This window comes from Anolis sagrei, chromosome 10 (genome assembly GCF_037176765.1).
Source record: "Anolis sagrei isolate rAnoSag1 chromosome 10, rAnoSag1.mat, whole genome shotgun sequence".
In the NCBI taxonomy this organism is placed as follows: Eukaryota; Metazoa; Chordata; class Lepidosauria; order Squamata; family Dactyloidae; genus Anolis; species Anolis sagrei.
The window spans coordinates 12,399,982-12,423,275 of NC_090030.1; the positions used below are offsets into that span (position 1 = coordinate 12,399,982).

A 23,294-nucleotide genomic window follows, 5' to 3' on the forward strand; every position below is an offset into this window, starting at 1 on the left:
ATGGGGAGGTTTCTTTCCCAGTAGATAATGCAAACCATTACAAACAAGTAGTTGGGCAGAAGCCATTTTCTGATTTACCTGATGCCTGATGACAATGCTGTGTTCAAGAGCATCCTGCAAAATTCAAATGGCAGCTCTGACTCAGCTATTCAAGTTTGAGGGGGCAGAGGCAGATTATAGTCCAATCTAAAATGGTGAGAAGTACGAAGACTAATCATGGAAGACTAATAAGAGGAGATAGGTGGTCACTATGGGCACCATCCTCTTAAATATGTCATCGTAGAAGTCATGGATGGCCAGACCAATGAACCCAGAAGTTGATTTGATATCTAGGATGTCTGGGGTACCTTCACAGTGTGCTCTTGGCATAATAAATTCCTCTGGAGACTTGAGATTACAGCACCCAAAATTCCTTACCTTTGGTGGCTCCTCCACTCTATTCCTCCTCTACTTATATCCCATTTTCCCCCACAATTGGGAGTCAAAGGGATCAATAAATTAAACTTATTATGCATAATTAAAACATATAAAAAAGGCAACACCGAAATGGAATTAGAGCCTCCCATCTTGTTGTTGATGGAGAGGCAATTCAGGTCACAAAGGAACAAGTGGTGTTGGTTTATGTGCCCTCAGTGAGAAAGGAATTTCTTCCCCACTGAGACTAGACCATTTCTTCTTCATTGCTTATTCACTGCATTTTTTCCTGCTTCATCCTCTACATCCTTGGGAACAGTAGTGTTGGGTAGATTGTCAGATTTTGTAGGAGCTGGATGATATGCAGAAGGATGATATGCAGAATAGCTCCTTTTGCTCCACCTAAAAAGAGGAATATGTGTATGCAAGCTACACTGAGATATTTGTAAGTCATGGACAGGATGCCACCACTTGTCTAAAGTACATACACCCCAGGTCATAGTGATTGTGAACAGCAAAACAATGACCAGCCTTTTTTCTATCTTGCTTGGTTTGTACATTGCCAGGTGCCAGCATATAACAGGCATACTCTTCCTGGAGAAACTGAACCAGTGGAACAAGCAAAGCAGATTCTGATCCTCAGACAGAAGAGCTGGCAGATCCACATGAACAGCAGTGACTCTGATCACTTGAGCAAAGAGGTATGAGGAGGAGTATTGGGGGAAGCTGACCAAGATCCCCAATTTTCTTCACATATGCATTTGTCATCTAAACATTGTATCCCAGACATGGGCAAACTTCAGCCCCCCAGGTGTTTTGGACTTCAACTCCCGATAAGCTGTTAGGAATTGTGTGAGTTGAAGTCCAAAACACCTGGAGGGCTGAAGTTTGCCCATACCTGCAATAGAGCTTATATAACAGTTAATATAATATTGCACTGTCCCCCGGATTACCAGGTAGCCCTCAGGGATGGGCAAAGAGAAGCCCATTTGACAGCTAACAGACCTCCATCTTCTAGTGTGATTGCAGTTGTAGGGCTGGAGGTGGTCCAGACAGTAGACTAAACCAAATGAGTGATGTAAAATTTTGGAACCTTTAGCTCCAAAATCCATGGTTGACTCCTAGTTTTATTATGAGTACTATCAAGTATGTAAGTCAGCTATCAACAGTATTTGCATAGCTATTGGCTGGTCCTCATAAAGGTATGGTGTGATTGTATGTTGTGAATTGTTTTCTCATAAGCCAGCATAGCCATCTTCGAAGCCAACATGGGGGCCATGGTTAGCACAGAATGTTAAACCACTAACTACAAAAAATCTTGCTATCTGGAAGGTTGGCAGTTCAAACTGCAAGTGGGGTGAGTTCCCGCCATCAGCCCTAGCTTGGCTGTTATTGTGGGAGTTGAAGTCCAAAACACCTGGAGGGCCGAAGTTTGCCCATGCCTATCAGTGGTGGATGGTGGCTCCCATGTTAGTAGGGCAATGGAACTGCTCTGGGTTTTGATCATTTGAAGGAGCTCTCCAAGGTGCTGAAACCTAGGGTTCAGCTATTTGAATAGCTCCTTTAAAGTATGGACTAATGCAGTGGTTCTCAACCTGTGGGTCCCCAGGTGTTTAGGCCTATAACTCCTAGAAATCCCAACCAGTTTACCAACTGTTTGGATTTCTGAGAGTTGAAGGCCAAAACACCTGGGGACCCACAGGTTGAGAACCACTGGACTAAAGCCTCTACTTCCAGCAGCTGCCACAGCTGCCAAGATTCCTAGGTCCTCATGGTCAACAACATTCACCCCATTCTTCCACCTGAGACTCTGTGGATTGTGTCCAACCAAGATTACACATTTGTTTCCAGGAAAAGAGCTATCTCCTTTCTATTTCTCACAGAACTTCCTTGTGTGATTCATACTAGTACTTCTATGCTCCGGGGGACTGGCTATCATTTTTCCATAACATGTCAAGAACCACCATCATATTTCTGCCTACTAGTTATAATGGTTTCCTTTTTCCTGGACCCAATGGCTTGGAGACTAGCACAAGTCCAAGGGTTGAATTGGTCTGTGCTGTATGTAATCTTTTAAATAGCAGGAATGAGAAATGGAATAATGTCGTGGAGAAGCAAGATATAATATGGTGGCTCAAGAAGTGGAGCCAACTGTTTACTATCTTCACAGATTGACCCATACATGAAGATAACAAACAGAAATGAATTTCAGTGTGTTTCAAATTTTTGTTAAAATTGTCATATTTTCATTGCAAGACCAAGTGTACTTCACATTCCAAATTTGCACATATATTTATTCAGAAAATATCGCACAGATTTTCAACATGCAAGTGGATGAAGAGTATTCAACTGAAAAAAGCCCAGCAGACAATTCAGTCCCCAATTTGGTACAGTCCAGATTACTCCTCGCATACACATCAAAATGCCATTTTTTTTGTAATTCCTAAGGCCTTGTGCGAAGCAAAAATGTATTCTTCATTTGACCACAAGGTGAAGCTGTTGCAATTATATTTGCAAGATCAAAAGAAAAAGGAAAAATAATGAAAAAATGTGGAGAAATAACGTAAATCATGATGCAGCAAACCAATTCAATGGAACAGATAAAAACGTATTAACAGTGAGATATAAGAATTTACTTGATGTGCACTTGCATTTTACTTGTTGCTATGTGCTTTCAAGTTATTTCCGACTTATGGGGACTCATCACACTTGAGCATCTATCCACTTTGAACCCACTTTAAATTCTGTGACTGTCTCCTGCAGAATTCTGGGGTTGGTAGTTTAGGGAAGCCCAGGACTTCTCCAGATGAGAAGGGCCCTTCCCTAAACTACAAACTCCAGAATTCTGCAGGAGGCAGACACAGTGTTTAAAGTGGATTAAAGTGGATAGGTGCTCAAGTGTGATGAGGCCCTTGGGTAAACTTTATCATGGAGTTTTCTTGGCAAGATTTGATTTGAAGGGGTTTGCTTCATCTGGAGAAGTCCTCCTTGCGCTCCCACCTCCATTGCAGGCGTGACTGGTGGGGACGAGGGAGAGGGCCTTCTCAGTGGTGGCCCCTTGACTCTGGAACTCACTTCCCAAGGACATCAGGCATGCCCCAACTCTGGCAGTCTTTAGGAGGAGCCTGAAAATGTGGTTGTTCCAGTGTGCCTTCCCAGAATAATGAATTCTCAGCATTGTGCCCTCCAAATGCACTTTACACTGATTTAGGATTGTTGTACGCTCCCACTAACGCTCCATCTCTCCTACCTTATTCATGCCTAGCATTATTTTTAACTTCAATTACATTTGGCCCAGACATAGATTTTAATTGTGTGTTGTATTATTGTCATTGTATATTGCTTTTTTGTTTATGAGTTTTATTGAATTTGTTTTACTGTTGTTGTTATTGCTTGTACTGATGTATTGTGGGCTCGGCCTCATGTAAGGCGCACCGAGTCCCTTGGGGAGATGGTAGTGGGGTATAAATAAAGATTATTATTATTATTATTATTATTATTATTATTATTTTGCCTTCCTCTGAGGCTGAGAGAGTGTGACTCATCCAAGGTCACCTAGGGGAGTCTCCATGGCTGGGCACTGGATGTGTGACTAGCCTGCTTTCCCCAAAAGTAGACATTTTAGTTTTTCGGTGTACCCAGAGGGGATTCACAACCTCCCTTACATGGAAGACCCATGGAGGAATCCTTGCTGTTGACTAGATGATTAGGGAGAGGTGAGTGATAATGCTTGGTGTCTCAGGATTCAGAGAGGTTTTGCTTTGGGTTAGCTTGTTATCCCTCTACTGCACACAACGGGACCAGAGCGGAAAGCTACAGGCTGCTTTGGGATGTTTTGATATAAATCATCATGATGGGAATGAACTTCGCTTCCCTGGGCTCATGCACTGTGCCCTCACCCTCCAGAACAGGAGCGAGATCCAATTACCGATAGCCTGTGTCACATCGCTTTTGGCTCTTCCTTTAAGAAGATAATATTGCTCTTCCACTGGGAATTCTTTCATTCCAGGGCAAAAGAAAGAAAAAAAGAAGAAATGAAAGAAACGCATTTTGTCAATTGAAGAAAGAGAGTTCTCATAATTGAGCATTTTACTATTGCACCGAGATAGGTGGGAGATCTCAAATCCACTTTGAAAATAAAACGAGAGAACAATTGTTCCTAAATGGGGGCCTTCCAGTTATTTTGAACTTCAGCACCTCAAAGTCCTGGTCACCTTTGGCTGGAGTCCAAAATGGATGGAGGTCCAACATTTGGGAACCACTGGCATACCAAATCAAATTCCGGTAAGATGGCGGACAGCTAACAGCGGAACTTCCGGTAAGATGGCGGACAGCTAACAGCGGACTTGCAGAGCGGGGCCGGTGAGATTATCTATTCGAACCCAATCCCCCTCATCCAGCCTCCCCCCAACCACCAACTGCCACCATTGGCTCCCAGAGGTTCGAAGGAACCGTCTGGGGGGCATATTGGTGAATTTCCATCTAAAGAAGGGAGATAAGAAGGAGAGGAGGGAAGAAAGGGAAGAGAGGGAGAACGCCGAGGCCTTTCCACGCAGGCCTTTCCACTCAGGGCCTAAGCAAGCGTTCCCTCCAAACCAAGACTGTGGCTGCCGGATTGCCTAACCCTCTTTGAAATACAGCTCGAGAGGTGTGCATTGGGCCCCTGCCTGTCCCCTCACGCCATCAGGGAAGCGGGACTGACCTGTGCTCCGTTCCGGACGCCATTGTGGCTGGAGGGCTGCACTGCTCGGCGTTTCGTGGACGCTCTGTTGCCGATGCCGCCCCTCTGCTGCGTCGCCCGCAGCTGCTGGGCGCCCCACCGCTGATGCCTGTTGCCCGGCCACCAGACCATCGGGAGAGGAGCAGGGCACAATCCGTGCTGTTGGGGCGGCCGACGCGCGGGGCCGGCGTGCGGTTTCTTCTCGGCCTGGTTTCCAGCTGTCGCTCCGCCTTCTGCTGCTCCGGCCGTTCGGCGGCCCCTCGGCGGCGCCATTTTCGTCGGCGGCCGCTTTCCCGGGCCCGGGGGGCTGGTCTTCCGTCGTGCTGGTCCCCTGCCGTTGGCAGAGGTGTAGGCGGCCCCTTTCGCCGGCGGCCCCTTCCGCCGGCGCCCGGTGGATGTCTGCGGCGCTCTGGGTGGTGCTTCGGGGCGCCTCTGGCGGCGCCATTTTCAACGTTAGCCGCCTGGTTCCATCGGGGCTGCTGGCTGCTGGCCCTGTGGCTGGCCGACTGCCTTGCCGCCGAGCGCTGGGCCCAGCCACCGTCTGCGTGCCGCGGCTGCCATCCGCTGCGGCCCTTCCATCTGGACTTGTTCATCCTGCTGCGGCCCTCCCATCTGGGCCCTTCCATCTGGGCCTGTTCATCCTGCTGAGGCCCTTCCATCTGGGCCCTTCCATCTGGGCTTGTTCATCCTGCTGCGGCCCTTCCATCTGCGGCCCTTCCATCTGGGCTTGTTCGTCTCACTTCCTGGCCGTTGGGCCAGCTAGGCTTCTTCAACTTTGCCTATGAAATGGTGTGAACTGACCCTTGTGTAGACCGCTATGTGTAGACCGCTGTGTGTAGACCGCTGTGTGTAGACCGCTGTGTGGACCTTTTGCTGGCTATTTTTGTAGATTCCTGTGTAGACTGCTGGCTTTTTCGCGGCTACTTATTGAACAAGAGTGTGATTGACCACCTGTGCTGCCCCATCCCCGATTTATCATCTCCGGAAGCCCATCCGCTGGTTTACCAACCGTCTAGAGACTTACCGGGGTCATAGCAATATTTAGTTAACTACCACTATTTCCACCCATAAGGGGTAGTCATATAATACCAACCAGTACATTCCTGGTCATTTATTGTCATCTGTCTCCATTGTGTTAAGAACGAATAGAGCACTTAGGCGCCTGCCACCTGCTGCTAGATTGCACCAGCACTTACGCCCCTTTCCCGTCCCTCTGTGCCGCACTTTATTATCGCTAAGTAGAGCACTTTAGACCTAGCACTTTATTAACGTGCCCTTTATGAATGTGTGTTGCTGCTGACTAAATACGATCATTTACGATCACTGACGGGCTGCTCCGAAAACCTGTGCACTTTAAGGAACTGTTCCATTGAAGCAGCCGGAAACATCGACTACCATCTGTATCGCTGCTACCCATGTGGTCCCCTGCCCCCATTTGTGTACTGTCACTGTTACTCTTGTGTAGTGGAGGGGGCGGAAGAGGAGGTGGGCTGGAGCCTGAGATTGAAAGTGTGGTGGGGAGGGGGGAGGAGGGGGGGAGGGGATGCTGGCAAGAACTAATAAACCTAACAACAAGCGCAGGAGAATGTAATCTCAGGGCTCTGGACTGCGGCATGGAGGGAGGGAGGTGTTCCACTAGCCGAGGGGCCCCCATAGAGGTCGTGGTGGGAAGGAGGAGATGCGGGAGAAGGAGACCTCGAATTCGGCCTAATTCGGACCGCTTATCCAAATTAACTATTCCCAATCGGTCTCCTAAGGTAAATTGGTGTAACCAGGTGAGCGGGCCCTCTGGCTTGAAGGTGGTGTTGTTGAACGCCAGATCTGTCAACGGAAAAACAATCTGGATTCAGGATTTAATCCTGGAGGAGCGGGCAGATCTGGCGTGCATCACGGAGACCTGGCTGGATGAAGCGGAGGGCGTAAATCTCTCCCAGCTTTGTCCTCCAGGGTTCTCCGTGCAACACCAACCAAGAGCCGGAGGACGGGGAGGCGGTGTCGCAGTGGTCTATAGAGATTCCATCCATCTGACCAGGAGCCCCATCCCACAGACCACAAATTTTGAATGCGTCCACCTGAGGGTGGGTGACCGGGACAGAATAGGGATTCTGCTAGTGTACCGTCCACCTCGCTGCACTACAGTCTCCCTACCTGAGCTAGCGGGGGTGGTCTCGAGCCTGGCGGTGGAGTCCCAACGGCTTCTTGTGCTGGGGGACTTCAACATCCACGCCGAGGCAACCCTCACAGGTGCGGCTCAGGACTTCATGTCCGCCATGGCAACCATGGGGCTGTCCCAACGAATAACTGGCCCCACCCACTGTGCTGGACACACATTGGACTTGGTTTTCTGTCAGGGATGGGAGCAGGGTGGCGGTCTGGAGGAGCTGTCTATCTCTCCGTTGCCATGGACCGACCACTTCCTGATTAGATTTAGGCTCACTGCGCCCCCCAACCTCCGCAAGGGTGGAGGACCCATTAAGATGGTCCGCCCCAGGAGGCTAATGGATCCGAACGGATTCCTGACGGCTCTTGGGGAGTTTCCCGCCACCTCGGTAGGTGACCATGTCGAGGCCTTGGTCGCTCTCTGGAATGGGGAGATGACCAGGGCTATTGACAGGATCGCTCCGGAACGTCCCCTCTCAAGTAACCGAGCTAAACCAGCCCCTTGGTTTACTGAGGAGCTGGCAGCGATGAAGCGAAGGAAGAGGGTTCTAGAGAGCGTGTGGCGCTCGGACCCAAGCGAGCCAAACCGAACACGGTTTGTGTCCTTTTTAAGGGCATATGCCGCGGCAATAAAAGCCGCAAAGAAAACTTTCTTTGCGGCCACTATTGCGTCTGCAAAAAACCGTCCGGCGGAGTTGTTCCGGGTTGTCAGAGGTCTGTTAACTCCCCCTATCTCAGGTGGGAGCCCTGACAATTCGGCAGCGCGCTGTGAAGCATTTGCTCGGTTCTTTGCAGACAAAGTCGCTTTGATCCGCTCTGGGCTGGACGCCACATTAGATGCAGTCTCCGTGGATGTGACACAAGCACCTGCTCGTCCGATTTTGTTGGATTCTTTTCAGTTTGTGAAACCCGAGGATGTGGACAAGATACTTGGAGGAATGAGACCCACCACGTCCATCCTAGACCCCTGCCCATCCTGGCTTCTAAAGGAGGCCAGAGGGGGATTGGCCGAGTGGGTAACGGTGGTGGTTAATGCCTCCCTTCGGGAAGGCAAGATTCCAGCGAGCCTAAAACAGGCTATTATAAAGCCGCTGTTGAAGAAACCATCACTTGACCCCACTAAATTGGACAACTTTCGGCCTGTTTCCAATCTTCCCTTCTTGGGCAAAGTCATGGAAAGCGTGGTGGCCTCACAACTCCAGGTATTCTTGAGAGACACGGATTATCTGGATCCGGCACAGTCTGGTTTCAGACCGGGACATGGTACCGAGACGGTCTTGGTCGCCTTAGTGGATGATCTGCGCCGGGAGCTAGACAGGGGGAGTGTGTCCCTGTTGGTGCTCCTGGACCTCTCAGCGGCCTTCGATACCGTCGACCACGGTATTCTTCTGGGGCGCCTTGCAGAGATGGGTCTTGGGGGCACTGCTCTGCAGTGGCTCCGGTCATTTCTGGAGGGTCGTACTCAGAAGGTGTTGCTGGGGGACTCCTGTTCAACGCCACAGCCGTTGACCTGTGGCGTTCCTCAGGGTTCCATCTTGTCCCCCTTGCTGTTTAACATCTACATGAAGCCGCTGGGTGAGATCATCCGGAGTTTCGGGGTGCGGTGTCACCTGTACGCAGATGACGTCCAACTCTGTCACTCCTTCCCACCTGCTACTAAGGAGGCCGTCGAAGTCCTGAACCGGTGCCTGGCCGCTGTAATGGTCTGGATGAGGGCGAACAAACTGAAACTAAATCCAGACAAGACAGAGGTACTCCTGGTCAGTCGCAAGGCCGAACAGGGTATAGGGTTACAGCCTGTGCTGGACGGGGTCGCACTCCCCTTGAAGGCGCAGGTTCGCAGCTTGGGTGTGACCCTGGACTCATCGCTGAGCCTGGAGCCTCAGGTTTCAGCGGTGACCAGGGGAGCATTTGCACAGCTTAGGCTCGTGCGCCAGCTGCGCCCGTATCTTGGGAAGTCTGACTTGGCCACGGTGGTACACGCTTTGGTCACATCCCGCCTCGACTACTGCAACGCTCTCTACGTGGGGCTGCCCTTGAAGACGGCCCGGAAGCTTCAGCTAGTCCAACGCGCGGCAGCCATGTTGTTAACAGGAGCAGGACGCAGAGAGCATACAACGCCCCTGCTGTCCCAGCTCCACTGGCTGCCGATTTGCTACCGGGCCCAATTTAAGGTGCTGGTGTTATCCTACAAAGCCCTAAACGGTTCTGGCCCAAAATACCTTGCAGACCGCATCTCGGCCTACGAGCCCACGAGGGCCTTGAGATCATCCGGGGAGGCCCTTCTCTCGGTCCCGCCTGCCTCACAGGCACGTCTGGCGGGGACGAGGGAGCGGGCCTTCTCGGTGGTGGCCCCCCGGCTGTGGAACACCCTCCCTGCTGAAGTTAGACAGGCGCCCTCCTTGATGGCCTTTCGTAGGGGCCTGAAAACATGGCTCTTCGAGCAGGCCTTTCACTGAGTGTATATTGGAATGACACGGGAATGAACTAGGACTACGAATTTCGGCTATGACCCCAGGACTTGACGAAGCGGATTTTTAGTATAAGTATATGTTATGTTGTATGTGTCTGGTTTGTATTGTCGTGATTTATTGTACACTGTCTTCTTTGTTGCTGCTCACCGCCCCGAGTCGCCTTCGGGCTGAGAGGGGCGGTCAATAAATGCAAGAAATAAATAAATAAATAAATAAATAAATAATTCAAAGTTTCAGGTTCATTATTTTTCCACATTGAGCATCTGCTGCAGTGGTCCTCAACCTTCCTAATGCCATGACCTCTTAATACAATTCCTCATGTTGTGGTGACCCCCAACCATACAATTATATTCATTTGCTACTTCACAACTGTAATTTTGTTACTGTTATGAATCGTCATGTAAATATCTGATATGCAGGATGCATTTTCATTCACTGGACCAAATTTGGTACACATGCCCGATACGCCTAAATTTCAATACTGGCAGGGTTGGAGGGGATTGATTTGGGAGTTGTAGTTGCTGGGATCTATAGTTCGCCTACAATCAAAGAGCATTCGGAACTCCACCAACAATGGAATTGAACCAAACTTGGTACCCAGAACTCCCATGACCAACAGAAAATACTGGAAGAGTTTGGTGGGCATTGACTTTAAGTTTTGGAGTTGTAGTTCACCTACATCCAGAGAGCACTGTGGACTCAAACAATGATGGATCTGGACCAAACTTGGCACAAATATTCCATATGCCCAAATATGAACACAGGTGAAGTTTGGGGAAAATAGACCTTGACATTTGGGAGTTGTAATTTCTAGGATTTATAGTTCACCTACAATCGAAGCACCCCCTGAACCCCGCCAACTATAGAATTGGGCCAAACTTCTCACACAGAACCCCCATGACCAACAGAAAGTACTGTGGGGTTGGGAGGAATTGACAGTGATTTAGGGGAGAGAATACCAACTGCCGCTTCGGGCCAGAGTGAAGAGAGAGGGGGCCAGGGGACAATTTCACCTTGGCTCCTGTGCTATGCTAATAATATAATGTAAAATAATATATTGTATATACATATAATATTTATAATATTATAATGTAATGCAATATAATACTACTACTAGTAATATGATATTATAATTATATATTTATACTAGCTGTGCCCTGCCACGCGTTGCTGTGGCCTATAGTAAAAGTTTTCGAAGTAGAGGTAGATATCTGGACTATTATGAAAGAATGGTACCTACCTATTCTTTCCCCCCTTTTTCTTCCCCTTCCCCTTTCTCTCCTTTCTTACTTTTCTACCTCTTTTTTTCATTCCTTCTTTTGCTCTTTGGTTTCATCCTTCCTTCTCTCTTTCTTCCCTTCCCTTCCCCTTTCTCTACTTCTTCCTTTGTCTCCTTTCTTCCCTCCCCGTTTCCTTCCTTCTTTCACTTTTTATTTCCTTTTCTCTTTCCTTCCTTCTTTATCTCTTTCCTGCCTTTCCTCCCCTTTTTCTTTCCTTTCTACTTTCTTTTCTTCTTTCCTTCAGTACCTCTTTCTTTCCTTCCTTCTCCCCCTCCTTCTCTCTTTCCTTCCCTCTTTCCTTCTTTCCCTCCCTCCTTCTCTCTTTCCTTCCTTCCCCCTTTCCCTCCTGCATTCCTTCCATTTTTCTCTTTCTCCTTTCTTCTCTCCTTCTTTCCTGTCTGTTCTCCTGCAATACTATGGTAGAGTCCCTTCTAACTCTATTCTATGAGTCTATTTAATATAGTAATATTTTGAATTTAAAGGTATTTTTGTGGAGGGTTTTTTCAGTGATGGTCACTCCTTGGATTGCGAGGAGTTTTGTTGCCAAATTTGGGGTCATTTGGCCCAGTAGTTTTTTTGTTTTTAAGGTGCTCATTACGCACAGAGCATTTTTTTATATATATAGATTACATGAAATATTACTAATAATATAATGGTATAGTACAATATAGTAATATTTAATACTGATATTCTACTATATAATGAGGGAAGGATAGTAGAGGTAAAGATGAAGTACTTTGACCACATAATGAGAAGACAGGAAAGCTTAGAGAAGACAATTATGCTGGGGGAAAAGGAAGGAAAAAGGAAGAGGGGCCGACCAAGGGCAAGATGGATGGATGGCATCTTTCAAGTCACTGGATTGACCTTGAAGGAGCTGGGGGTGGTGATGGTCGATAGGGAGCTCTGGCGTGGGCTGGTCCATGAGGTCACGAAGTATCAGAAACGAATGAATGAATGAACAACAACAAATAATAATATAGTGTGTGTGTGTATGTGTGTGTGTGTGTGTGTGTATATATATATATATATATATATATATATATATATATATATCTTGCAAGCCACTCTTAGTCCCCTTCAGGATGGGAAGGGTGGCATATAAATGTTGTAAATAGATAAATAAATAAATACCTGCTCTCCCCTCCCTGGTTGGAGTCTCAGAAACAGCCCTCCCCTTGGCTGAGAGACCATCTGAGAGGCAAGACAATCACAGCAGAGGAGGGCTTTTGGTGGGAGGATTCGCCGTCTGTTTCCAAAAAGGAAGAGAACTACAGGTGGAGAAATCTTCAACCTTGTCTGTCAAAGGGGTTCCTAAAACTATCAGAAATATGTGCTTTCTGATGGTCTTTGGTGATCCCTCTGAAAGCTCCCTCGTGATCCTTCAGGGGTCTCAAACCCCAGGTTGAGAAACACTGATCCAATGAGATTGACCCCAAAACCCACAATAGAAAATCTCACAGTGTCCTTGATAAGATTGAGAGAGAATGAGAGGATAATATAAGGAACTATAGCAATCTGGAAGGTTCTACCTCTGCGCTGCCCTTTCTGTTTTTCACCCTTGTATTTCTAGAGTCCTTTAGAGCATGTCTGTTGGATAACCTTCTCAGGAGCTATTCAACTGCTGTTCAACTTGTTGTTACTGCAGTTGCAGAGGCTTCAGAAAACAATGGACAAAGAGCACCAGGCCCCTTGTCACCAGGGAAAAGAGACAAAGCTACCTGGAAAACTGAATTGGGAGCCATCCAATGTTAGTTGGCAGGCTAGGTTTTTGGGCCCAGTTGCCAGGTCGCACCTCCGTCAAAGGCTGACTCTTTGCTTTAGAAGCACAGCAGACACATTCAGGCTTTCTGTCTGTGAGCAGGAGTTCTTGAGGAGTGAAGATTAGCGTTTTAGCAGAAAGGACGGCGCTCTCATTTGCTCTTCTTAGCAAACTCTCCAACAGCTACTTGTCTCTGAGCCAAGAAACCCCTGTGTATAAGAAATGGGCCAAATTTAGTTCTATTTTGCTCAGTTGGCAGGTAGGCTGCTTTCCAGATTATGTTAGGTGAGTGTGTCTAAGACGGATTCAATTTTTTACATCAATGGAAGGAAACAAAATTGTCTGTAAACATAGTTTTCGCTGTCCTCTTAACCTGTGATGTGCGGGTTTTGTGTATATTTAGTCAGTCAGTAGCCTTTATTTCGGTCAACAAACCATCGGCTAAGTCAAGTGAAAGTAGAATGATGAAATACAACATCATATTTAGAACTTCTTCACTATCTTGGAAACAAATGGAAACAGGCTGGTTGGGAGAAGTTCAGATGGAGGTTTATACAAGTAGTTTAAAAGCAGTATTCAGAAACGAGAAGATTAGAGTTGGAAGGAGCTTCATGAGCAGCCAAATTCAACCCTCTTTTGGAATCGGAGACCCTATTTGAAGTCTTTCTATCCTACCCACTATACCCACAAAAGAGTACTATGACCACAGCTCTAGATAAATAAAAAATAAATATGGTTGTCTGTTAAACCATTATTTTGTGGATTTGATTATTCACAAATCTTATGAATATGGTTAAATATGGTTTTCTGTGGGCAAGCAGATGGCGACTACTGGATGGCATATGTTCTGTATCAGAAACTACAGCTGATGTGGTCTTTCCAATGCAATTTTCTGTAACAGCACTCCAAACCACCAAACCAAATCCAAAGTTGACCAAAAACTGATTCACAACCCTTTTGGTACTAATGTTGGAGAGTGGTCCCTGGTCAAAGTGGTTCCTGGTCAAAAAAAGATTGGGAAGCATTGAGTTAAGTCAGTGGTCCTCAACCTGGAGTCCCCAGATGTTTTTGGCCTTCAATTCCAGAAATCCTAACAGCTGGCAAAGTGGCTGGGATTTCTGGGAGTTGTAGGCAAAAAACATCTGGGGACCCCAGGTTAAGAACCACTGAGTTAAGTGATGGAACCAAGGCATGTCTCCTGTCCTGACCCTCTCCAGCTTACTTTAAGAGCCAGCTGCTGGATTGGATTCGGCAAGTTCATTCAACTTCTGAGTATAATGAGGGTGGTGTTTCCTCCCCTCTCCTGTCAGTGAGCAACGATACAACAAAGACTTAAGACGAGGATCCTGGTTCTGATTGTCGCAGCCAAACTTGCTGGCAGGAGGCAGGGTTAAAATGTCCTCTTCCTTGCACCCTGATTGGAAGCTGGCTCTTAAGATGGACATAGTGGCATTTACATAGGTTTCCAGTAAGACTAATCAATGCAGAACAGTTACGGATCTATAACTCTAGGCTATATAAACATAGTTCCAATACAGAATATCAACCATAATTATGTATTTATTTGATTCATACATATTTCAACTAAGGACCTGAGGGTGATAGTAATAACTTAGCTGCAAAAGTTCTAACTGCCAAAGGCGCCAAACGTCTGGACGTCAACACAGCATACCTCCTTTCTGTCTGTTCTGTCCTGTCTGTCCAAATGACATTGAATGTTTGCTGCTTATGTGTACTGTGTTCCACCCCGAGGCCCCTTGGGGAGATAGACAATATAATATATTGTATATACATATAATATTGATAATATTATAATGCAATACAACATAATACTACTACTAATAATAATACGATATTACAATTATATATTTTATATTACATGTACTATTACTAATAATATTACTGTATAATAGTATAGTACAATATAGTAATATATAATACTAATATTATGCTATAGTAATAATATAATATATTATATTTATATATTACTTGTAAGCTGTTTTGAGTCCACTTCGGGGTGAGAAGGGCGGCATATAAATGTCATAAATAAATAAATAATAAATAAATAGGGTGGTATATAAATAAAGTGTTATTATTATTTGAAACACAACAAGATGAGTCCACAGCAGACACTCTGCTGGTTGTTGAAATGGATCACACGTCGGACACTTCCCAAGTATCTAGGACTGTGTGATGTATTGGCTAATAATGCGTGCAGATCCCAGTAAGGTGGCCTTCTGCAACTGGCAGATGGTAATTTTGTCAGCGCCGATTGTGTTTAAATGCAGGCCAAGGTCTTTAGGAACTGCACCCAGTGTGCCGATCACCACTGGGACCACCTTGACGGGTTTGTGCCAGAGTCTTTGCAGTTCGATCTTTAAATCCTCATATCGTGTCAGCTTTTCCAGTTGCTTCTCTGTAATCCTGCTGTCATCTGGGATTGTGACATCAACGATCCATACTTTGTTTTTTAACACGATTGTGAGGTCAGGAGTGTTGTGCTCTAGAACTCTGTCTGAATTCGGAAGTCCCAGAGGAGTTTGGCGTGTTCATTCTCTGTAACTTTTTCCGGCTAGTGATCTCACCAGTTCTTTGTTGCAGGCAGATGGTATTTGTGGCACAAGTTCCAATGAATCATTTGAGCAACGGTGTTGTGCCTCTGCTTGTAGTCTGTCTGCGTGATCTTCTTGCATCTTCTTGTGATCTATTGTTTCATCTGCTTCCTTGCAGAGTCTACATTTGGGATCTGTTGTTGACTTTTCAATTCTGGCTTTGATGGCATTGGTTCGAATGGCTTGTTCTTGGGCTGCCAGTGTTGTTGTAGTTGTAGTTGTTGTTGTTATTATTATTATTATTATTATTATTATTATTATTATTATTATATTGGCCTGAATATCTCCATGAAAAGCTGGAATGTTAAATAGCCTCTGACTGTCTGTCTATATGTGCCGTGTGTCTATGGCATTGAATGTTTGCCATGTATATGTACATTGTAATCCACCCTGAGTCCCCTGCGGGGTGAGAAGGGCAGAATATAAATACTGTAAATAAATAAATAAATATTAATTGTATTGGTTGCAACTACCATGCCTACCAGTCCTAGGGAATGGACTCATATGACCAAGCGTTGAATGCCATGTCCACATTTCTATAACTATCATTGATTCAATGGATATACTATACTTGAGACAAATAGTGACTCCAGTGGTTCTTAACCTGTGGGTCTCCAGATGTTTTTGCCTTCATCTCCCACAAATCCAAACAGTTGGTAAACTGGCTGGAATTTCTGAGAGTTGTAAGCCAAAACACCTGGGCACCCACAGGTTGGGAACCACTGAGGTAGTTGGAAATCATAGAAATCATCTTTGTAATTCTGTTCTTTCCAAAGGCCAGTCTTTATGATATTGTCTCCAAAACCATTATTTCTAAATTATGACATAATTCTCTTTCTTCCTCCTCACAGAAGGATGGATCCTATTCATTGGACGGTGGAGCTAACTCCAAACTCAAGTTGTGCAGGTCCCTTACTGGTAAGTTGCATTATTAGTTAGTTAGATAAATCAATCAATGAATTGGCTGACAATTTAAGACAGTGGTTCTCAGCCTTCCTAATGCCGTGACCCCTTAAAACAGTTCCTCATGTTGTGGTGACCTCCAACCATAACCCTAACATTATGAATCGCCATGTAAATAATGATCTGCAGGATGTATTTTCATTCACTGGACCAAATTTGGCACAAATACCCAGTATGCCCAAATTTGAATACTGGTGGGGTTGGCGGGGGGATTGATTTTGTCATTTGGGAGTTGTAGTTGCTGGGATCTATAGTTCACCTACAATCAAAGAGCATTCGAAACTCCACCAACAATGGAATTGAACCAAACTTGGTACCAAGAACTCCCATTACCAACAAAAAATACTGGAAGAGTTTGGTGGGCATTAACCTTAAGTTTTGGAAGTGTAGTTCACCTACATCCAGAGAGCACTGTGGACGCAAACAATGATGGATCTGGACCAAACTTGGCATGGATACTCAATATGCCCAAATCTGAACACAGGTGGAGTTTGGGGGAAATAGACCTTGACTTTTGGGAGTTGTAATTTCTAGGATTTATAGTTCACCTACAATCGAAGACCCCCTTGAACCCCACCAACTATAGAATTGGGCCAAACTTCACACACAGAACCCCCATGACCAATAGAAAATACTGTGTTTTCTGATGGTCTTTGGCGACCCCTCTGACACCCCTTTGCGACCCCCTCAGGGGTCCCGACCCCCAGGTTGAGAAACACTGATTTAAGATATATACAATTGGTCCTCCGTATCTACATATTAAACTTTTGTGGATTTGATTATTCACAATTTTTTTTATGAATATCATTACTCAAAAAAAATCTCTAGATCTTCCAGTGTGATTCTATGGTCAGCTTCTGCCAGAGATTCCTAGAGATATATTCTTTCAGTTCCATTTTCACAAGAATTCTGCACTCCTAACCCCAGTGAAACCAACAAATTCAACAACAGCCCTATAGCTTCTAAAATTTGAAGCAAGTGATTTAATAAATCCCTAAAATAAATAAATAGGAGAAGCATTTGTGTTTGTCGCTTGGTCTATTGATTCATCTACACTGTAGAATTAATACAGTTTGACATCAACTGTATTGATGCCTGGGCTTAGCACAGCAGGTTAAACCGCCTGCTACAGAAAATCTTGTCGATCAAAAGGTTGGCAGTTCAATCTCGGGGTCGGGGTGAGCTCCTGCCATCAGCCACAGCTTCTGCTTACCTAGTAGCTCAAAAACAGCAACATGAGTAGATAAATAGGTACCACTTTAAGCGGGGAGGTAATAAAAGGCACCCATGAGGACATGCCGGCTATTTGATCGGGAGGACGTCTACAGACAACAAAGCTCCTTGGCATGGAAGATGGCGCGACAGCACCTACCCTTGGCTGGAGTTGAGCACAGCCTCCAGATGCTGGAGATGGAAAAGATGGGAAAGCCTTTGCCTCTGTTTATGTATTGTCTGTCTTTGTTAGTTGTATAATAGCATTGAATGTGTTCTGTAATCCGCCCTGAGTCCCCTCAGGGAGAGAGAGTGGAATATAAAATTATTATTATTATTATTATTATTATTATTATTATTAATCACTTAAGCTGCCAAGGCTGAATGCTGTGGAATCATGAATTTTGTAGTTTTACAAAGTTTTTAGCCTTCACTACCAAAGAGTGCTGGTGCCTTTCCCAAATGATAACTCCTATTATTCCATTGCATTGAGCCATGGTAGTTCAAGTGGTGTCAAAGTGCATTTATTCCTCAGTGTAAACGCACCCTTTGATGCAAGATATCCTAGCTACCATGCTAATTTTTTTAAAAAATCTTGTCAAAATTTTGTTTGGATCCTTTTTCTTTCCATTGACTAACAACAAGTGCCATATTTTTTCTTCCTTCTGCAGCCAAACATGCCAGGAAAGCACCAAACGTAAAATCTAACCGGTCAAGATCAGTGGGTTTTATCATACCTCTGCAGAGAGATTCTTCCCAGTGGATTAATGATGAAGAAACAGCCAAAAGTCCAATCTCAGAGGAAAAGTAACATTGTACCATTCTTGGTTTTTCTTTTCCCTCCATTTTGCTTGTATTTATATCTATATTTATTTCTTGATTCTGTAGATATCATAGAAACAGTACAGTACAATACTTGTACATATGGAGGATATGTTCCTGTACTTACCATGGATGTACAGGACATTAGGAATGAGAATCCAGAGGCTGCACAGATATTGTTGACAAATATCAACAACGTTGAAGGAGGCTGCAAGTTGTAGTTTAATACCACATTAACTGCTATGGCTCAATGCTATGGAAACCTGGGAATTGTAGTTTTGTGAGCTATTTACCCTTCTCTGCAGAGAGCGCTAGTGCCGGAACAAATCCCAGCATTCCCTAGGATGGAGCTAGGGCAGTGAAAGTGGCATCAAACTGCTATAATTCTGTAGTGTGGATGGTCTCCAAGAGACGGTGCAATGAGTTGATCTGTAGGTTGGCAGATCAAAGATGTGGGCTCCATTTCGTCTTTCCTAACCATCTGTCAAATATCATGAACATGATGAACAGAACAATGTTGCATAATGGTTAGTGTGTGAGACCAGAATTGGTCAGGGATTTCATATGGGACAATCATGTTTGCTTGTAAGTGTTAAGATGCGCTTTATTCTATGCCCAGCATGTATATCTGTAAATAAACTCAAATAACACCAAAATACTATAAGTCTCCAGTATCTTCTAAAGTGAGCAAAACTCATTGATGGGTTGATGAAGCTTCAGCAAAACAACGTGACAGGTATAGAACAGAGGATCCCAAATAGGATTCCCTTCTTTCAGCCTTGGAATCTGTTTGCCATCAACAGAGGTGGCCCATTTGGATAATATCAAATAGTTTAAGAATCCAATCTTCTATACTGGGTATCTCCTTCCGTTTCCAGGACTTGGCCAATATTATCCTCGCTGCCGTACTCAGTAGAAACAGGATTTTGTCCTGATTTTCCAAATGGAAGAACTATCCCAAAGATTAAAAGGAACAAACAAAAAGACTGACTGGTCAGGACTCAAGGACTTTATTACAAAAAGAGGTTTTCCACTATTGATAGACTGGTCCAGCACATAAGAAAGGCTTTCGACAGAGACTACGCCGGTAAAAAAGAAGGAAGAAAAATACAAATATTGGAAATTAGAACAGAGGAATCTACATTCCTCTCTTCTCCACGATACGCACAGAGGACGTTGGGAAGTCAGACCACAGACACAAAAGGGTAGAGGTGGAGGGAACCTCTGTATTTATTCATCATCTCTCACTATTATTTCCTTTATTATTATTATTATTATTATTATTATTATTATTATTTCTTCTTTTATTTTTCTTTTCTTATTTTTTTTCTATTCTCTCTACGCTGCATTACTGTATGAAAACATAATAAAAATTATTATAAAAAAAAAAACAGAGGTGGCCCTAGGTAATTTTCAATGGTAAGCAAACAGTATTTTGCCCCCCACCCCCACCCCCAACCAATCACTGATATATATTTTCTGTTTGTCGTGGGAGTTCTGTGTGCCATATTTGGTTCAATTCCATCATTGGTGGAGTTCAGAATGCTCTTTGATTGTAGGTGAACTATACATCCCAGTAACTACAACTCGCATATGTCAAGGTCTATTTCCCCCCAAGAGCGCCTCAAGAGCGCACCTGGGCAAAATCAACTATACTGCAAATCCTTACTTTGCGTAATGGGTTGAGCCGCCCCGGCCATCAAGAAAGGTTCATAGTTGTGATTAGAGATGTCAGCTCAGGATTGTCCCAGGTCCTGATGTTTCTGGGCAAAAACCTGAGACTTGGGCACAACCCCTGATGATAACATTAAGCATTATGCATTAAGTGCCAACCATACCTGCTCATAGCTAGTTGGCCAAGCATGAAGTTTCAATTAGTGCAGTTTTTCTCAACCTGCCATGATCCCTTAATACAGTTCCTTATGTTGTGATGAACCCCAACTATGAAATTATTTTTGTTGCTATTTCATAATTGTCATTTTGTTACTGTTAAGAATTGTAATGTATATACCTGATATGCAGGATGTGTTTTCAGTCACTGGACCAAATTTGGGAGACATACCCGATATGCCCAAATTTGAATCCTGGTGGGGTTGCGGAGGATTGATTTTGTCATTTGGGAGTTGAAGTTGCTGGATTTATAGTTCACCTTCAATCAGAGAGTATTCTGAACCCCACCAATGAAGGAACAGAACCAAACTTGGTACACAGAACTCCCATGACCAACGGAAAATACGGGAAGGTTTGGTGGGCATTGACCTTGAGTTTTGGAGTTGTAGTTTACCAACATCTAGAGAGCACTGTCGACTCAAACAATGATGGATCTGGACCAAACTTGGCATAGATACTCAATATGGAGAAATGTGAACACTGGTGGAGTTTGGGGGAAAAAAGAGCTTGACATTTGGGAGTTGTAGTTGCCGGGATTTATAGTTTGCCTACAATCAAAGAGCCCCTTGAACCCCACTAACGATAGAATTAGGCCAAACTTCCCACACAGAATCCCCATGACCAACAGAAAATACAGTGTTTTATGATGGTCTTTGCTGACCCCTCTGATATCCCCTCATGACCCTACTGGGGACCCCCAGGTTGAGAAACACCGAATTAGCGATTAGTGTATTGATACAGTGCATATAAGCCAAGTTTACCCAAACAACAGCAACAACATACTTTATTTATATTCCATTTCAACAGCACAATAATAATATACTTTATTTATATTCTGTTATATCTCCCTGAGGGAGCTCAGAACAGATTACAGAATACATATATGGCAAACATTCAATGCCATCATACAATAACAACAAAGACAGACAGTACAGACAGTGCTAATGGCTTCCCCCCTTTCATCTCCGGCACCTGGAGGTTGTGCTCAATTACTGCCCATGGGGAGGTGTTCTTGTTCCATTTCCATGCCAAGGAGCCTATTGACCATGGACATCTTCCTGATCCAATTGCTGCCATGTCTGCATTGGTGCCTTCTACCTCCCTGTTAAAGTGGTACCTATTGATCTACTCACATTATTGTTTTTGAACTGCTAGGTTTGCAGAAGCTAGGGCAACAGCAGGATCTCATCCCAACCTGCAGCTTTGATCTGCCAACCTTCCGGTCAGCAATATTTTCTGCAGCTGGCAGTTTAACCCACTGGTTACACACAGGGATTTTTTTATTTCTGTTGAAACACTGCCCAAAAGCATCAAAGAGCATCCTTTTGGCGACATTCCTTCTGATGGTGTTACTTGAAACACCCTTAGTGATACCACTGCTTTGCACACCCGAATGAGCACTTATTATTTGTTTTGATATTCAGTTGTGCAGTGCAACAAGTCGTTAATGCATGGCATCAATGAGGTCCCTTCCACACAGCCCTATATTCCAGTATATCAAGGCAGAAAATCCCACATTATCAGAGTGTGGATCTAGATAACCTAGTTCAAAGCAAATAGGATGTTTATTTAGCACAGCTGATAAATCACCAGCAACTAGAAGATCTGTCAACTGAAAGGTTGCAAGTTCAAAGCCCTGGGTCGGCGTGAGCGATTTACTGTCAGCCCTGCTCACTGTTTACCTAAGCAGTTTGAAAACAGCTTTAGCTGTAATTAGAGAAAGTAAGTACTGCTAAAAGTGGGAGAGGTGTTTTATGACACCATAAAGTAAGAATATCAGAAAATGCTGGATGACCAAAAAGGAAGGAGGAAGTCCTGATGGCTCTTCGCCATAGAGAATGGAGCAATAGCACCTCCTGTGGCTTGACACACCTTCCTGGCTTGACACAAAGAAAACCCCCAGCTGGACACTGAGTCAACACTTCCTTTCTGTTCTGTCTGTCTGTGTATTATCTATACAAAAGTGGCACTGAATGTTTGCCGTGTTATGTGGTCCCCTTCGGGGTGAGAAGAGCAGAATATAAATAAAGTATTATTATAATTATAATTATTATTATTGTGGGATTTTCTGCCTTGATATTCTGGGATATAGGGCTGTATGGAAGGGCCCTGAGTGGGCCCGTAGCCGGGGGTGGGGTGGTGGTGGTGGTGGTGGTGGGTGGTTGAGGGGCTTCAGCCCCTCCCCCCCCAAATTCTCAGGGTGGTCCGTGAGAAGGCCTTACTGGTACATTATTTAAACTGTTATGTTATTCATATCATGATCTGATCACCATGCTCAATATATCCCATATGCATGGGGGTATTGCGATAATGATACAAAAGGTTTGCTAGGGTAGATCCTGAGCCCCCCCTGAATCAAACTCAGCCCCCCTGAATCAAACCCAGCCCCCCTGAATCAAGCCCAGCCCCTCAAATCAAGCCCAGCCCCCCAAATCAAACCCAGCCCCCTAAATCAAACCCAGCCCCCCTGAATCAAGCCCAGCCCCCCTGAATCAAGCCCAGCCCCCCAAATCAAACCCAACTCCCTGAATCAAACCCAGCCCCCCAAATTAAGCTCAGCCCCCCGAATCAAACCCAGTCCCCTTGAATCAAACCCAGTCCCCCTGAATCAAACCCAGCCCCCCTGAATCAAACCCAGCCCCCCTGATTCAAACCAGCCCCCTCGAATCAAACCCAGTCCTTTGAATCAAACCCAGCCCCCCAAATCAAACCCAGTCCCCCAAATTAAGCCCAGCCCCCTGAATCAAGCCCAGCCCCCCCGAATCAAACTCCCCCTGAATCAAACTCAGCGCCCCCCCCCCCCGAATCAAACTCAGCCCCACCAAATCAAACTTAGCCCTCTCAAATCAAACTCAGCCCTCCTCCCCTCCCCGAATCAAAATCCTGGCCCTGAGTGTAAAGTTTTTGCTTCGTCTTCTTGATGGAGAATCCCGCTTGTTTTCTTGTGGGTTTAATTCCTTCGGATTCGATTACTTGTAGATTTGA

The 23,294-nt window shown here is 45.1% G+C and overlaps 1 protein-coding gene across 1 annotated transcript in view; it reads left to right on the plus strand.

Annotated features, from left to right (window-relative positions):
* LOC132762995 (sodium/hydrogen exchanger 2-like) overlaps nucleotides 1-19,077 on the plus strand; it is a 41,809-nt gene extending 22,732 nt beyond the window's left edge. The window contains exons 10-12 of the mRNA XM_060756299.2: nucleotides 981-1,115; nucleotides 16,274-16,340; nucleotides 18,269-19,077. Of these exons, the coding sequence (XP_060612282.2) occupies nucleotides 981-1,115; nucleotides 16,274-16,340; nucleotides 18,269-18,408 (342 nt within the window). The 3' untranslated portion in view covers nucleotides 18,409-19,077. The remainder of the gene's footprint in view (nucleotides 1-980; nucleotides 1,116-16,273; nucleotides 16,341-18,268) is intronic.
* Nucleotides 19,078-23,294: the final 4,217 nt, after the last annotated feature.